This window comes from Anabas testudineus, chromosome 22, assembly GCF_900324465.2.
Source record: "Anabas testudineus chromosome 22, fAnaTes1.2, whole genome shotgun sequence".
Classification (NCBI taxonomy): Eukaryota; Metazoa; Chordata; class Actinopteri; order Anabantiformes; family Anabantidae; genus Anabas; species Anabas testudineus.
In genome coordinates this window covers 11,938,064-11,956,086 of record NC_046630.1, presented here as the reverse complement: position 1 = coordinate 11,956,086, position 18,023 = coordinate 11,938,064, and the positions used below count along the sequence as shown (strand labels likewise).

The window sequence follows — 18,023 nt, the reverse complement described above, 5'->3', positions numbered from 1 at the left end:
ATTTCCCAGCATGGATTTACTGTAAGTGCATGAGTTAACAAACACACTGTACTGTTGGTGCTCTAGTCTTTACTAGATCTTGTTACTTCCTGTTAATGTTTTTATAGTTGTAGAGCTGGTAAGTTTGGAAACATTTTGGCATCGGAAGTTTGTGGATGTCATGTATTTAGTTTATTTATATGAAGCGGTTCACATTAATCAGTGCTGATAGTGGCAACAGCAGTGTAAATGCACTGCCAGTTACTGTAGCTCAACAGCTCATTTGCATCTGTAGTCAGCTAAAAATAAGTATTGCTCAAAAAATACAGTCAGACTAACATCAAATTTAAAAATCACAACATCAGGGTGTGTGGTTATACACTAGTACTTCTAATGTGTCTTCCAGTGGAGTTGCCAAAGCCACCTAGTGGCTGTTTCAGGTATTTTAATGTGTCAGGTACATTTTGATAAAAGTGGTAGTTTGATAAGAAGAGAAGAACAGAACATGTGTGTACATTCATTAAATAGATTTTTCTTTATATACGGCAATAATATGAAGTCTGTGAATTTCATCATTTCATGTCACCTCTGAATGCTTCCCCTAATGCCCAGTGACAATCAGTCTATGTGAATAAAGACTCAACATGTCTGCTTGTCTTCCGTTTCTATAATTTCAGTAATTCAGATTCAGTTTCAGTCATTTCATTCAGTTGTTTTGATCGAAGTGTATGATGGTTTTATGCCTTTTCCTGAATGATCCTCTTGATGCCACTCTTTTCCAGTGCATTCTGCGAGAGATGACCAAAGGTATGTCCATACGTGAACTTGTATCCTGTGGGATGGTGTAGAATGTGACATGATTACCTTTATTATTGTGCTAGAACTGATTTCAATTAGGTTTTATAATTCATCTTATCACACTGATGTGTGATCTGTAATTGTGTTGCTAGGGCACTGAAACTGACCTGGGATGTGTCCAGTGAATGATGGCACCACACCCCTGTTTGATGGATAGATAGTGGGCATGGAGGGCGTTGTACTGTCCTTTCTCCCTGGGGTGTTTAGGGACATGGGGTCATTTTGCTGCTGCTTCCTAAACTGGATCAGTGCCTGGTTGGAGGTGATGGGGTAACCTTTACCGATTAGGAAGCGAGATTTTGGCACATGTCCTGTAAATCCTGCAAAGAGACACCAGTTAGCTGACTATATTTATGTTTGTACAGCACAGTAATATTTCCAAAATAAACAAAACTAGAAGTTGTAGAGTACCTGAGATAAAGTACTTGTGTGGGTTATCATCTTCCATGAAATATGGATTTCCAGTAGGACTGAAGGACTTCATGGGCTTGAAGGAAATCATGGTGTCTGACATCTGTGTCGGAGGGAGTTTTGCTCTCTGAGCCAAACAGATCAAAATGATTAGATTTAAAAGAATCTGATAAAATGAAATGCAGAGATCATGTGATCTCTGTGATCTCTGCAAAACGATCATATGACAAACCAGTTTGAGATAAACAAACTGCAAATATTAAGAATATGTATATACTTCCTTGTTATGTCAACCTAACAAGGAGGATAACTATACGATATCGCTTCCTTTTAATATGTATGAATATGTGTCTTTGGGTGTCAGCTGCTCTATTTTTCTCTCTCTTTAGGCGGCTGACATCCCAGTGAACAGAGATTAGAACTTTACCATGGATAATTAACCAAAGGTGAACCTATTCACCTCTGAATAGGTGTGTCAACATGTGTGTGTGTGTGTGTGTGTGTGAGTGTGTAGTGGAGGTGAGAGAGACGTGTTACTTTTAACTGTTGGTTGGTGTAGTTGTCAACAAGAGGCAGGTCTGTTGATTGACACTTCACACGTCCATCCTGGTAAAACTCAGTCAGTGCTTTACGACACGTTTCAGAGTAGCTGCAGGCAAAGTAGTTCTGGCTTTTTGGGATAAAGCCTAAAACAGCAACGTGAATAATTAAAGGGTGGTTTTTCTCCCTTGGGGTTCACACAGTGTCTGGCCGTAAAGATAGTTTTGGTTTCACAGTAAGTCACCACCACAATATAACAGAATGTGTGTGTCTGTGTCGACCCCGTCTCCTAGCAATTACATTCCTGTGTGCATCTGTGTACTTGTCAGACAAACATTTCCACAGGGATTGAAGAACGTCATCTTTAAAATCACCACTACAGAGTTTGATCATAATATTGTATCAGACCCTATACTATATTTCTTATCAACAAACAGGTTTAATCTGTCACCCACTGAATTGAATGTACTTTTAACTCCAGCAGCTGTTTGTTGTCTGTGGTCTTGATTCACAGCACTGTTCAGCTTAACTGCAGCATAAACTAAATAATTCATCAGTTCCACACAGATTATTAGGTCTCATGTTGCCCTAAAGACTCACTTATTTAAAGGGTTATTGCTTATTGCCACACTTCATTTAAACCTGACACACAACTAACTGTCACTTAGTTACGTAACATCAGATCTAGGAAAGTACGTGTAAACTTGAATGTTCCAAACTGTTTCACCAGTATAAATGATTTTCCATGAGGTGTTCAGTTACTTTGTGTGACACCTGCCTGTGTATCCTGGTATTGTCTTCATCAAGTTACTGTCAAGGTTGGTTCTCAGTGTCAGACCAGCGTCCGACTCTGTGGAGGAGAGCTGACCTGTGTGGAGGACCAGGCGTCTGGAGCGTCTCACATCAGGACTGGTCAGCAGGTCGGCTGTGAGCCGGCCGTATGACCTCCCCACGCTAAACTTCAGCTGTGGGCAATACCCTGCATACCTGGAGAAAAAAGAAGCAGTCTAGCATCATAATAAAATACATAACCTCACTGTCTGACAACACTTTACTGTTGTAGTACTGCAATTTAGTGCACTCCACTATCCTGTGTTTCTTTAAGTCTGTAATTGAGTGGACAAAATAACAAGAACACCTCCTAACATCATATAATGCAGTGAAGCAGAATGATCATTTACATGTAGCAGCACTGTCACTCAACTTTCAATCAATACGTAAAAATAGCATGATTCAAATTCAGCTTTAGTGTTTTTACAGGCCTGTCACTGTAAAGTCTTCATGTCCCCAGTGTGTCTAACACAGGAAATAGTAATGACAGAACAGCTACAGGCGTCCTGAGAGACTTATGAGTAAATGCATACTGGGCTCTGTCCGATTCCCTGCTCTGTACTTACCCCGGTATATAATGTGGATCAGGTGTCATCAAAACTTTGCTGATTTTAGGGGCGTATTTGTCCATGTTGATGAAACAACAAACCTGGAACAGGTCTCAGGTCTCAGGTCTCCTCCAGCCGCGTCCCACGGTTGCTACAGACAGTCAGACGCAAACACACGGACGGACGCAGTGTCATGAAACCAACCTCTGCTGTTGCTTTGTTTGTTTGTTTGTTTTGTTTTGTTTTGTTTTTCCTGCGCAAAGACAAACGTATATTGTTTTCTTTGAAATCAGTAACACAGTAGAAACATGCAGTCTAATGAGTCTAGGGCAGACAGACAAATAGACAGATAGACAGGCAGATAGATAGATGCTCAACAGCGACCCCTGGTGACTGCCTGATTATAACCTGTGGTGTGTTAGAAAAAACTGGTCAAGTGCAAGAACAAATACTGGTACAAAGTTAGGATTGTAATCTTTTGGAACCATGCTTTAATTATTAAAAAAAAATTAAAACCACACTCATGATAAAATGCACAATTCATAGCCTACATGTCCCAAGTGTATCTCCCCCAGTGAATTATAGTGATGTTACAGCAGGAGCCCAGACAGACTGTATCAGGGCTTGAATACAATTTCAACACCCCTCTCCACAGAAGTGCTTTTTTTTTAAAGCCAAAAATGTACTTTAGCTTAATCATTAAAACATTAGTGTGATCACAGATAGACTGGGAACAACAACATTTAAACTGGATTAATGCAGCTATTTATGTGTGTACAGAATTCAGTCAAGGCGAACACCTGCTCTGTTTGTCCGCGTGCCTCCGCGGATGCTCAGGTACATGTGTGAGTGTGTGGAAAATCCTTTGTATTTATGTACCAACAGAGAGACTGTGTCCTCTGTCAAGATCCATGGAACCTGCTTTGGTTTTGTGTTTACAGATTTGTGAATGAGCCTGTACGTATGTGTGTGTGTGTGTGTGTGTGTGTGTGTGATCAGATGACCTGCACTGTCTCTGCTCACCTGGGGAATGTAGATCGTATCAGCACACAGGAGCAGCCATTCTACACATTCCTACAGTCTCAGAGAAATCACGGTCTGTTGAAATGACGAACGATTTCAGCTCCTTCTGGCGGTGCCCCTTTATGGGCGTAAAGCTTTACATCCACTGTTAAATTTAAACACACCACATCAGCCATCTCATATATTTTCACACTCATGGGTTATGTTAAGTCGAGTAAGTCACAAGAATGAGTTTTGTATTTACAAACGTGTTGGAAACATTTGATTTCTATCAGCATTCCTTTGTTATAACATCGCCTCTCTTCCTGACAAGCACAGTAACTCAAGTTTTTGGACAAGTATTGTCTGTAAATACACCCGGTGAAAATCTGTGTGACAATGTCAGGACTTGTTCTCGTCTCGGATTTCTCACAGGTGGGAGGACAAATCTAATATTGCAAATAACGCTGCAGATGAGTCACTCTTTTCCCAGTATTTAGTGACAGGAAAGAGCGGGTATTAACATGCAGCTCCGTGCTGCGACAGGACAGGTACTGGGAAGAGGCGTGGTGAAGAACAGAGGCGGCTCAAAGGAGATATTTTCTATTCTACATCACCAGTTCACCTCAGTGACTGCCGGCGCGCACTGTTGAAGCTGGTTTCTTGTTCAGCAGCAGGTGAGATGAATCTCTACAGGAGCTTTGGAAATCTTATGGAGACCTGGGTGACTGAAGCAAATCTGGCTTCTGACTCTGAATTGCTTGGGAATATCGATGAAGACTCTCCTGTACCTTCCTCCAACGCAAGGACAAACCTGTGCTCAGAATCACTGGACTCTGGAGTGGAGACAGCCAGCTCGGACACATCGCTTCCTGCTGCATCCTGCTTTGTTTCAACAGATAATGTAGGCATGGATGTATTTACGCCAGAAAGAGACAGTGATGAACTCACACCAGCCTCAACATCACAGTCTCCCTTCCCCTTGTCTCCTGCACCTTCCTCATCCTCCTCTTCATCCCCTCACCTCTCTTCCAGCAGAGCTCAGGAGGACTCCACTGCTTTGTACCTGAAAGTGGAGCAAGCACTGCAGAGGACCGACTCTAAATATCTCAAAGCAGAGCCCCTCACTGCGGAGGAAGTGCTCAGGCGACGACCTCGCTTGTCTTTACTACCCAAGCGGCACGCATCTGACTTAGTCAGAGGTCATAGGTCACAGAGTTTTGGTCAGAGGAGCACAGTCTACTCATCAGCATCCAATGTGCAGATGTCACAAATGTGGAGGCGACAGTCGTCTATGAGTTGTGTCAAGCAAAGATCAGAGGTGAGATAAAAAGTGTGCATGTGTTTCAACACTTTGTTTTAAAGTTTTTAAAAGCAGAAGAGATGCAGACATTGCCACACGGTGTCTCTTCCTGTTAGTCAAAATACATTTGTTATCTCCTCCAACTGTAACCCTCAGTGCTCACTCAGTCACCGTGACATGTGCGATCTTGCACGGCATTGGTGTAACTGCACTGGGAAAACCTCAAAGAGGAGTCCCGCATGTGTAACAAGGCCTCTATTTCCCTGTATTTAAAGGGAAGGTTACAGTCTGCCTTTGCCAAGTTTCTCTCTAATTTAAAGTAGTACTGGCGTGTTATTACTGATTCAGGATCTCTTTCATGTGTGTGACCTGTCAAGTCTGTCTCCAGTGCGAGGGATCAGAAACCAGTCTGCCCAGGTGACTTTATAACCACAGGCATGAGAGGAATGGCTGGTCACAGGCGGTGGTTGATCACTGTGTTGCTTTTTTGATGAATACGTTGATAACCGGACAGCAAAAATGTCTTGATTTGAAATGAGATTTTAATCAGTAATGTAAAAGAATAAACATTCCTCTGCACATTCAGTGTGGGTGGGTGTGGCCAGTGGGTGAAAATGAGTTCACGCTGACAACACAGAAGGTGGTGAAACAACAGGATTATGTACCATTAGTATCTGTATTAGTGTTGTTTTTAGTCCGTGGGTGTGTGCACGCTGTTTCTTTCCTTGAATGACAACAAGCAGGTGCTATCATTATTTATGATATTATTATCATTTCATTCTTCTTTTCAAAGTTATTATAAAGGTTTGGTTTCTCAAATTCTCTAAAACATCCTAGTGGTCTAATGCGATAATCTTTTCTTGCTTCATGATTTGCTCAGGGCCTTTGTGAAGCGGAGAGGACAGAGCTGAGTCCCGGGCTCATGTACCTGGAACAGGTGTGTCAAATGTTGGAGGAAATTGCCAGACAACAGATGCAAAACAGAGCGTTACAGATGGAGAGAGATGCCCTCCAGGAACACCAAGAGCTGGAGGTGAGCCAGGAGAGGAAGTGCTCAGGCGACGACGATCATGCAAAGAAGCTGACGCTGAGGGTTCATATGAATTAACCCACTGCTTGCCTCTCTTTCAGAGGGACTTTAAAGCTGCAGAGGAGGAAGTGTCTTCATGTGAAAGGCTTCAAAATACAGAGAATGCAGAACACAGTTCCACTGAACCCCAGCGGCAGAATTACCCTTACGGATGTTTTCGGCCGAGATCAGTTTCAGACACAACTATTACAACACTGCATCTAAGTGAGTCATCTTCTACCTGTTGTCAGCTTGTCTTAGAGAAGTGTTCAGCATATTTCACATATTCTTGCAAATAGATCATCACTCTTATAAACAGTCTTGTGTTTCTGTGTGCTTGATGAAGGAAAACTGAATACAGACTGCAGAGGGCAGCATCTGAGTACGTATGACCTGTTGGAAACAGCAGAGGAAGACTATGAAAAGCAGGTAACATACGCTGAAATAGACTGAATCATGTATATGTAGGTCATCAAAATACCAGCCGAAGAATGCGTGCGTTGTGCCATGTGTATTAGTCTTTTCATTTTAATGTTATTTTCTCCTTTTCAGGAATCTGTAACAGAGGAGACAACTAAACCTAAAAAGAACTGGAAGTTAAAAATCGGATCTCTGCGAAGAGATGGGTCTACGAAGAGGTGAGATGATGTAAAAGAGCAGTTTTATCAAACTAATGTGATGCATGGTGCTCTAAGGGAATGTGTGTGCTGTTCCAACATGGCAGCCAGCCACACTGACGCACTGGTCCGGACCTAATGCACAGTAGATGCAGAGGCATTTTCAGTCTGTGAATGTTCCCCTTGAACATTTTGTTCTTTTTTTTTTTTTTTTTATGAAACATATCTTACACTGCTCTGCAGTGCTCTTCAGTTTGCACAATGTCTTAATTCAGCTCTGTCTGATGAATTTTTTATCTCTACAGCCAACAGATGCAGTCACCGGCGAAAAACTCAACCCGACGACGGCTAAGCCAGCTGTTCAGGAAGAGAGGGAAGACTCTGCCTGAATAAATGGACTATGCTGTCTTTTGTGATGTTTGGACTCTTTGGCTTGAGTTGTGTCACTGCAGTTTTTGTGATGTAGCTATTTGCAGAGTTTATTTGTCCATTATATGGACGTGTGTCTAAGGTTTGCTGATTAAATGGTGTCATGTTCTATAAAGCTGTGAAGAGAATGAAATAAACACACATTGTAGTTTGTTTCTCTGCCACATAACAGTAACAGTCCTAAAAAGATAAAATACTATGACAAATATTAAATAAAATATTGTAACAGTCAAACTTAAATTCATAAAAAATATACATAAATGTATCAACAATCAACATCATAAACTGTATTGCTATGAGTCTACAGTACATATGAATTAAAGATGAGATATGATAAACATTTTAATAACGCTCTGCATGTGTTGACTCTCCTGTTCAATATGAACAGGCTATTTTTATCCCCCACAGGCCACTGTTTATCATAAATTGTTTAATCCACTGGAAAATAGCAGCAAGTCTTCATCACAAATTCCTAAAGTCCAAGGTAACCCCTTCACGTTGTTTTTTTTTTTTTATTCTTTCCAACAGCTTAAAGTCAACACCTCCCAGTTAGGAAACAGTTTGCTTTAAAAATAACTAAATCCATCAACTACTTATCACTGCCTCCATTTAACCCTATCCTCTGCATCCTCTTCTCTCACACCAACTAGCTTCATGTCCTCTCTCACCACATCCATAAATCTCCTCTTTGGTCTTCCTCTAGACCTCCTGCCGGGCAGCTGCACCCTCAACATCTGTTTACTGACTTTATCTCTAAAACATCTGACATGGCCTGTGCCTCTGATGGACTCCTTCCTGGTCTTATCCATCCTCGTCCCTCCTAAAGAGAACCTCAACATCTGAAGCTCTGCTACCTCCAGCTCTGCCTGTCCTGTCACCATCATCACCAGAGCAAACAACAAGGGCTCAGAGCCGATCCTCGATGCAGACCTCTCTCGACCTTGAACTCCTCTGTCACACCTACAGCTCACCTCATCACTGAGTTACAGCTCTCATACATGTCCAGCACTACTCTAACATACTTTTCTGCCACTCCAGACTTTCTCATCAGTATCACAACTCCTCTCTCTGCACCCTGTCATACACTGGATCTAGATCTACAAAGACACAATGCAGCTGCTTCTCCATCAGCATCCTCAGAGCAAATACTGCATCTGTTCTAGGCATGAAACCATATTGCTACTCACATATTCTCACCTCTGCCCTAAGCCTAGCTTCCACTACACAGCTTCATTGTTCATTGCTCGTCAGCTTTATTTCCATTTATCATTTGTCTTGGGTCTCTTCATCTTCCTCACCACCATAGTCATTTTTCACACCACCACCCTGTGTTGTCTGGCTACACTCTCCCCTACTAATACTTCACAGTCCCATTAACTCCTTATTATAAATAATGATCAAATTTCTGTTAATCTTGATGTTGTGTTCAGTTTCATCATTAATAGTGGTTAAATGAAGCCAATATTCTCTATGACTCTGTAGACTGATGAATAGCAAGTGCAGGCCACACAGAGATACTTTTATCATTTATTTATTTCTTTATTCACCTAGGTTGGGGGGATACACCTCCCCTGGCATTCCCATGTAAAGAGATGTCAATGACAAACACGTCCAACCAAACGAGAGAGGGTGAATAGGATTCCAGTCCATACATAAAATACATTTATTTACTATTTATTGAACCACCAGCATCCATTAGTCCCACACAGCATCAATCTGTGCTATTAAATATATAGAGATAACATCTGTGGAGGGATTTATTTAATGCACGTGTCTGAGGAGGGGGGGTTGGCAGACAGGGCAGAGCTTATACATGGAAACAGTGTTGGGGGGGAGGGGGGCAGCGTCGAGTCATGCCTGCAGTGTTCCCCTTGTCTACATGATGCCACAGGAGGACAAGGGGTTGGCAATCTGGCAGGTGCAGGCTGACTGGCAGTATTGACGCACAGTCTGGTAGCAGCTGCGGTCGGCGTCCCCTCCCCACTGCACGGGCCCGTTGGGGTCCGAGGGCAAGCGGCTCAGGATGCTGGTGTTTATGGCCAGAGCAGCCAGGCCATAGTCGGTGAACAGCACTGTCTCGCGCCGACACGTGGGGCAGGAGATGAACTTATACTTGGGACAGGACTCGTAGAGGATCTGCAGGCACTCCTCACACACCGAGTGCAGGCAGGACAGGATTCGCGGACGCTTGCCAGCAAAGTTATAGGTGTGACCGCAGGTGGGACAGTCCAGGGGCTCGCAGGGCATGACGGGTCCCGAGGAGGAGGAGGAGGACGTGGAGGAGGACGTGGAAGAGGAGCGCAGCACGTACTGGTTGACGATGACGTCCTCCATCTTGTAGTGGAACTGGTGGTAGCAGATTTCGTTGGCACTGGTTTTGCGCTGCGCCAGGAAGCTCTGCTCCCTGCGCGTCACGGGGGCCGGAGGTGACACCATCGGCCGGGGAGACCCCGTCATGTCCAGGGTCAAGTCACTGCAGGCCTGATTGACGATAATTTCGCCTTCACCTCCGCCGTCCCATGCCACTCTGGGTGGGGGCGCGTAGCGTGGCTGGGTGACGGGCACAGGGCACTCCCTGGGGAACTTCTCCGACTGGATGATCTTAACGGTGTCCATGGGGATGGTGACGGGCTGGCGCCGGAGGCAGGACATTCGCACGTTTTTGCAGGTAGAGAGAGAGCAGCTGTGGCTCTGATCAGCGCTGGACACCCCTGCGGGGTTTTTTTCACAAGGAGAAAAAAGATTGGTGTCCTTCTTTGAAGTCAGCCATTCGAGGGGACATGGGGACGAATGGTTGCCTCCATGTTTCCCTCAGAGATCCCCTTGGTGCGCGCTGCTGTCAGCCTGAGTCTTTATGAGGCGAAGACAGATACAAGAGCTCAGCCAGAGCACCACAGTCTGCAGCTCTTATTGTGTCACAGCTGATGTGTAGAGATGAGTTAACAGTCCAGCTTACAGTGTCTGACCAGTGTTGACTACTGAAAGGTAGTTTTTTTTTTTTTTTTGTGGTGTGAACTCACTTATGCTGATGTTCCTGTGCTGTCTACGATGGCTATTTGCAGAAACACACACATACACGCACACCCGCACACACACAAAAGGACAGTTTAGCACAAAGATACGTTCCCACTCAGTGATAACACCAATAAATAATCTCGTAAATACTCTAAGCGCACAGATGCTCACATATATACATACAGTACAGGTTTCTGCTTTCACAGACAGAGGGGGACTGAGCACACACAGTTCAGAAAGGTCCACGAGGTATTGTCTTAATATGGATCGTGTGGCCTGCCAAGGAAACTCTTGACTTCTAAACTATCTTCAAGTGTGTTTCTCGCTTAACACTTGGTTAACTTCCTGTTTTTGGCAGCGGCTGTGTTTGCACACGGACTCGAGTGCATGAGAAAAAAAAAAGAAAGAACAACTTCCAGCCTTTCTCTCTGCTTTTGGTCCTATTTGGTGAGGTGACCCAGTGTGACCCTCTCCTCGGCTTGTTGATAAGGAGGGAGGAGGTCTGTTTTCGGGAGGCGTCATATAATGCCCCAGAAAGCTGTTGGAATGACTCCTTCAAGCTCAGAGCCCCTGAATTCCTCAGAGGTGGAGGATTTAACTTTCAAACAGTCCTCCCAACTGAGCAGTAATAACAGTCTGAAGGATGCCTCTGTGCTTGTCTCCCTTTTTCAGTGGCTCAGACTTAAAATGTGATTCCTTTGGTCCGTGTACCTGTGAAAACAGGAAAAAGAGGAACATAAGAAACTTACATTTCTGCCCTGATACACACATTTATGAATGACTTTTACACAAGTGTGAATGGCGTGGACTGCTGAGTTTTACTTATAATGTAGATATATGTAGAAAAGTATCTCGTTACCACAGATTGTGCACCTTTAATTTGACTAAACATTATCGGTGTGCTGCAAAGTCAGAAGATGGCCCTGATAATGTTGTGTAGGTGTAAAAATGACAAACACAGCACTCCCACTGCAAATGTGTTAAGCCTTGGACTAATTCAGGGAAAAAGAGATAGATACAAGAAACACCCAGTGGTCGTTTAATTAGGTACAGTGGTGCAGTCTAAGGTAATCCAATATAGACGTCTACCGTCATGTTATAATCAGTTTGTTGACATTGTCATGGAGGTGTTAATTAATATGTTCTGACACTGAAGTCATAGTTATAGCTGATACCCTGCCTCCTCATGTATGTAATGTCATGTATTATGGGGCCACTTTATTATGAATATAAGCTTTTCTCTGCTAAAATCATTTGTAAACATGTATCGGCACACTAAATGTGTAGAGAATTTGCTCTGGTGCGACCACAGGATGTACCACACGTAAAAATGTGCGCTGCAGAAAGGAGGTAACTGACTGAACTCAAAGCCAGGGCCTTTTTAGAGCCGGTGATTGTGACACATGTTGCGGTCCCGCTCTTGTCATTCTTCCTGCTCGTCATCGCGAGTTGCGTCAGTTAGACTCTAACATGCGTGGGAACGGGTTACAATCTGCAGGCAGGGCTTTATGCCTTTCTCTGTGTGGGTTTATGAAAAGAGAACAAGTGTACGGAGGAAAACTGTTCAGCCGGACCAAAACAATAGCTGCCAACCAAGCGAAGAAGGAGGATGACACATCTCTCGTTCTCCACACAGCTGTCAACAGTGATGAGTCATTAGAGGAGAAAAAAAAAAGAATGAGCACAGGAGGTGACCTACATGGTGAGGAAGGGAGGGAGACAGAGCTCAGAGCTGGTCCTGGTTTCTATTTATGGTTTGTTTATCTATGCACCTCTCTGTGGTTTCCTGCCCCCAACCTCTGCTGAAGATTCACACCGAATGAGAGAGATGCACCTAACAGGCGGAAGTGCTTCAGCCCATTACTTTCGTGCGATGCAGCGAGCCATACTGGCCGAGCAGGCACACGTTTGCTCTTTGTCTGCACAGTGCACACAGTAAAACGAGCAAAAACTGTTTGCCAGAGTCATCACGATCCCATCATCCCATCTTCTCTCAAAATAGCTTTTGTTTTTCCACATTCTCCTGCACATGCAGTGTGCACTCGTTCATGTTTGAAAGGATGAAATGTTCGAGCAAAAATAAAATGTATTGCTATTTCCATCCAGATAATGATATATTATAGTGATATGATCTAATGTGTGTGTGTTTGATCAAAAGAACAAAATGTTTGTCCTGATTAGACTTTTAACATTTAGTCTTGAATTGATGTTGTGGGTATAAACAGCTTGTGGAACTGCTTCCGTCTGATAGTGTCAGGGGTCGACTTGATAAAGTAACCAGACTTTGAGCCTCGGGGAGATGAAGCAGCTAAAATTACCCTCTAATTTGGTGACAGTGCTATGAAAAGGCCTGATAACTGATGCAGGCTGCCTGCTGATGGGCCAGCTTTGGCGCAGCCTCCTCCTAATCGGCAGAGCCCTCTCCAGTTATGTAAGGGGTTCATCTCTGACCCGGCCACCATATTAATGCAGTGTAAACTGTCGCAGCTCTCCCACAGTCTTGACATAGAGTATGTGCGCCTGTGTGTGTGTGTGTGTGTGTCTGTGCACATAACTCTGGATCTTCTTCCTGCTGAGTAATTACTACACTAATGAAATCATGGCAGGCATTTGACCTATTCATCACAAGCACGAGGAGAAAGAAGGGGAGCTGACCACAGAGATGTCAGAAGACTCTGTCTGACGAGCAAATTCCTCAAACCATTACCAGAGAGACACAGAGCTGCTCTCAGCGTAAAGTCACACACACATATCTTAAAAACCTCCTCATCCTCGGACGCCTCCCCATCACATAGACGGCACCACCCTTTACATTCCAGTGAGCCCACAAACAGATAACAAGCAGATAGGAGCCATTAAAAGAAATATTTATTTTTTTTTAAATGGGAACGCATCAGTCATCCTACATTTATTCGCACTGACACAAACACAAACGCAAAGAAAAACACTACACACCTAGAACATTCCTATCCGCTCACACACACACACACTTTCTGTGTGCATGTTCTCATGATCACACTAGATCGATTCCACCTGTGCCGATTGGAGAGCACAACAAGGGCACCATGTTAATAGTCACAGAATGAGTCATACAGAGCCTGCACACCCCTCTGTCCTCTTGCCTGTCTCTCTCACTCTTTTCTCTCAATGAAAATCTGTCTGTTGCTTCTTCCCCCCATCCATTCATCCATCCGTCCATCCATCCATCCATCCAGCCATCCATCCGTCCGTCCATCTGTCCAGTATGTTGGCCTAGACAGAACAGAGGCTCAGCGACCGCATACCAACTATGCTGAGGTATTCCAGCTATGTTGAGATGTGTATCCACATTCGTACCCTGGCTGCTAAAAAGCGTCACATTTTTATGGGATATTATGCTGTATTTGGATTATGTAACGTGTTAGGATCTCCGCATGACCTCAGGATAAAACCTCAGATTTGCTTCTGTTTGTGTGGAAATCAGGGATTCAGTATTTCATGTTCATGTCAGTCCATCATCCTATGCATCATGTTGTCACATGACATTTTGCAGTCTGATGTTTGTGTTTTTCGCATGGGCACAAAGCGCTTAGCGAGCGTGAGGGGAGGTGTTGTTTTTAATAATTCAGCCTGCTGTCATTCACGGCAGACATCAGCCATTTTGCTTCGCAGTTCATTACAGCCAAGTGCTCTTTGTTCCCGTGTATGTAAGCTCCAACAGCAACATGGCAGAGCTGCACGCAGGCAGAAAAATAAAAGCAACGGCCAGCATCGCTCTGCCCGACACAGAGCTCATCGAAGATTTATGAGGGAAAGCTTCAGCAAACGCTCAGCTCCTCAGCAACAACAGTGCCTCGAGTGATTAAGGTGATTTTCTTTAAGGCGGGCGCCTCAGCACTGGGTTAAGGTGGACAGCACTGTTGATGTTGTGTGAGCTCAGGAGGGACTCGGGAGATAGCGGTGAGGTGGCCAAAATATTTGGGCCGTGTGAGATGGAGCAGCTTCAGCGTGCAGCTTTCGCATGTGGGAAAGGGGGGGGGTTCAAAAGGAGCAGTTATGCAATCACAACAGGGTGTACCCAGCAGCCTCACTGCAGTGCCAATGTATGGCCAATATAGAGATGCCTCAGTGCTGCTGACAACTACAGAACAGGCAGTTCCTGCCCTGTCCTTATAACCTCCACCCTCCCTTCCCCTGCCCCCCCCCCCCAGTCTGTCTGTACAGAGGTTTGTCAAACGTCATTACCGCCAGAGACGTTGCGCCCACAAGATTCCACCTACACCCAAAAACGCACATCATCGCGCTTTATTCAGAGTTTTTTTTTTTTTTCACCCATGTTTGTGGCTTGTGCAAATAAGCTGCTGTGCAGGCGTGTGAGTGTGTGTGTGTGTGTGTGTGTGTGTGGGGGGGGGCACATACAGTATGTGTGTCTCCATTCATGCATCCATGTGTGCGTGTCGGCAAAATGGATGGCCATGATGCAACATCCATGCAAATGACAGCTCGGCGTAACAAAGATAAAGACCTCGCTCTGTTATGTTCTCACAAAAAGAGGGACCAAAAGAAAAGAACACGAGTATTAAACCAACGCAGAGTAGCCACACCTCACAGATCTGCAACATACCGATCACACAGATGCATAATATGATCAACGCACAGGAAAACCGTGGCATCTTCACCGTGAAATGGATGCAAAGCCTTCCCTCGTCCTCACCTGTTTGCTTTTGCTCCAGTCATTTCTCGCCTCCTCACTCGCTGCTGTCGATGTTGTTGATGCTGTTCCACCAGGGTAAACCAAGCCGCTCAGTGTCTTTGTTTGGGTGGAGGGGGGTGTCTCACCAGAGATGCTCTCCCTGCTGGTCTAGCGGGACGGACGACACGCAGCAGTGAAGGGAGGAAAAGATGGAGGAGATGTAAGATGGAGGAAGCTGTTGCAAGGTGGATGCGTCATGTCTCAGGCTGCTTCTGTCGTGCACCACATCCCTCGCTCCTCGTTTCCTCTTCTGTCTGGAGCCTTCAGCCTTCACTCTACCAGCCTACCCCCTCTCCTCCTCTGACGAGCTGTGGCTGAGCGTCTCCCTCTGGTGTCTCTTTCTCCATCCCTCTGTGTCTCTCAATCTACTTCAGCCTCTATAGGTATTCAGCTTATTCTGTGCGGTGACCTGAGCTTCTGTGCTGTGTCTCTCTGCGTGTACGTCCCTCTTCTATTTCTGCCTGCCCGTCTCTTCCTTCTGCTCTTCAGGTAACCCTTTCTTTGCCTTCTATCCCTCTCCTCTGCTGTTACCTCTCGTCTCAACTCAGCTGCCGTTCATTCCTCCTCTTTCTCCTCCTCCGTCTGCCTCACAGTCACACATGCGCAGTGTTTTCACACATAGATGCACACACACACACACACACATACTCTCTCTCTCTCTCCCACTCTGTCTCTGTGCTTCTGGCTCCCTCCTTATGCATGTGGCTTGTTTTGCCCCCTCCTCTCTCTCTCTCTCTCTCTCTCTCTCTCTCTCTCTGTCTCAAACACACACACACACACACACACACACACACACACTCCCTCTATTTCCCTCTTGTTCGTTCTCTCTCTAGCTGCATCACACACTGCAGTGCCTCTGCAGGCAGGATCACGTTTTTTAGCTGCCAGAGAAAAATATTTCAGCCAATGAGAAATGTTAACAATGCTGCCCACCCTCCCCATCCCACGTCAGAGAGCACATATGCATACACACCATTACAAACACACATTTGTACACAAACATGCACATGGCCCCCTGAGATACAAAAGCTGTGCACACAGAAGCATGAATCACACTATATCCAACGCTAAGACACACACATACGTGGTTACATTTGAGGATGGAATACTGTAAATAGATCTAATAGGGTCCAGGACGTCAGAGAAAACAAAACAAACTAAGCTTAAATTGCTTAGGAAAAACAGGACCGTCAGATTCTTCGCATTTATATTTGTAGAAATCGATTCCAACGAGCACAGCCGCAAAGCAAAAACATTATCAACACAGCAAAGGGGTGTAATTTGTATTCATTCCTTCTTCAGAGTCATCTGTAAAGGAAAAAAAAAGAATTCTTCACTGCTAAATTTGACACTGCTTCGTTTCTATAAATTGACTCAGAGACTTGAAGGCAGCATCATAAGCTGCCGCCACAGATCTGCACAAGCAGTGATGTTGCATAACGAGGATTCTGATAAGTTTTGCATCTGCTCGAGCCTTCATGACAACTAATAATCCTCAGATCACAGAGGAAAAAAAAAACAGGATGTGAATTTTCAATCAATGTAAGAGGGTTATGCTTACATAATGTGGGCTTCAAAAGCACAACGTGGTAAGAGGAAAAGGGCAGTGAGTCGCAGGGTATCATAGATAATGGGAATGTTTGGTTTCCACAAACTTTATCCTCAGACTTCAGACTTTTGAGAAAGAGTCACAACGTGTGTTCCTCAAACTAACCCCTACAACGCTGCATGACTTATATATATGTTGTGCTCATATGCAGTTTCAAGGTCTTTGGGAGGTCATTGTGAAGGTCATTGTCGCTGCACAGTGGACAGACTAGACTGGTCCAGGTTAGCTTGGTGCTGTGCTGAGATGACGTTCAGCAGCGATCAGCAGTCACAGTCTTCACTGTGTGTCCTTCAGAAATGTTCCCACTGTTGTTTTTAAGAGGTAAAGTGCAGTATAGAGGTACTTATGAGGAACAGGAGACTTACACAGTTAGCTAGTAGGACAACGAGATCAGGAGACTAAGCAGAAAGGTGCAATGCCACTGATGTTCAGTCCAGAAAATCCTGCCTCCAACTAACTCCCAATAACATCAACATCCCCCTAGAAACAAAGAATCATATTTTATGATTAAATTATATCATCTCTGTTGCCTAACTAGGTCCTCTAGTAGGTGTACTGGAGATAATTCATGATATTGCTCTGTTAATAACATTTGGGGGCTCTAATCTTGAAAACGTTAATGTCTGACTGGAGTGTAATTAACACTTTATTTGCCTGCTTCTCTCCAACTTTCATATGAGGAGGTTCTCGTTATATAAGAAATAGCATTTTATGTTGCAGAGAAACAGTCCTACTGTGGCTGTGATTAAGGAATTACACTAACGATCTGCAACACTCAAGTACATAGAGTAACCTTTGTAAATTATTTCAGGGCCTGTGTTATGTGTGAAATGTTTTAGGTTAAATGTGGAACCATTTTAGTGTATGCTTAGTTCCTTTGTATTATAATCAAGGAGCCGTACAGTGAGTTTACTGTGCCACTAGGAGGCCACTGAGTCTTACCCATGTTAGCTTGTCCCCCTGATTTCTTTATTTACTTACCATGATGTTAAATGTGGACTGTGTTGTATTATAATTGAGAAATTTCAAAAGTGCTTGTATTTGTTCAGAATACTGCACAGTTTCATTTTATCACAGTCT

The 18,023-nt window shown here is 44.3% G+C and overlaps 3 protein-coding genes across 3 annotated transcripts; 1 reads left to right on the top strand and 2 right to left on the bottom strand.

The window, feature by feature from the left end:
- Nucleotides 1-19: 19 nt before the first annotated feature.
- On the bottom strand, nucleotides 20-4,530 carry fam166b (family with sequence similarity 166 member B). The gene is made up of 7 exons (XM_026339907.1): nucleotides 4,191-4,530; nucleotides 3,186-3,420; nucleotides 2,567-2,775; nucleotides 1,786-1,934; nucleotides 1,249-1,375; nucleotides 945-1,157; nucleotides 20-811 (listed from the first exon to the last, which is right to left on the bottom strand). The coding sequence occupies exons 2-7, from the start codon at nucleotides 3,248-3,250 to the stop codon at nucleotides 717-719; spliced, it is 858 nt and encodes a 285-aa protein (XP_026195692.1). The 5' UTR covers nucleotides 3,251-3,420; nucleotides 4,191-4,530; the 3' UTR covers nucleotides 20-716.
- Nucleotides 4,531-4,660: 130 nt separating this feature from the next.
- Nucleotides 4,661-7,927, top strand: si:dkey-106l3.7. Its single transcript, XM_026339906.1, has 6 exons — nucleotides 4,661-5,490; nucleotides 6,353-6,505; nucleotides 6,604-6,766; nucleotides 6,888-6,970; nucleotides 7,094-7,179; nucleotides 7,464-7,927. The coding sequence occupies exons 1-6, from the start codon at nucleotides 4,852-4,854 to the stop codon at nucleotides 7,549-7,551; spliced, it is 1,212 nt and encodes a 403-aa protein (XP_026195691.1). The 5' UTR covers nucleotides 4,661-4,851; the 3' UTR covers nucleotides 7,552-7,927.
- Nucleotides 7,928-9,102: 1,175 nt separating this feature from the next.
- rnf208 (ring finger protein 208) lies at nucleotides 9,103-16,080 on the bottom strand. The gene is made up of 2 exons (XM_026340362.1): nucleotides 15,296-16,080; nucleotides 9,103-11,313 (listed from the first exon to the last, which is right to left on the bottom strand). Exon 2 carries the CDS (start codon nucleotides 10,237-10,239, stop codon nucleotides 9,463-9,465), a length of 777 nt encoding a protein of 258 aa, XP_026196147.1. The 5' UTR covers nucleotides 10,240-11,313; nucleotides 15,296-16,080; the 3' UTR covers nucleotides 9,103-9,462.
- Nucleotides 16,081-18,023: the final 1,943 nt, after the last annotated feature.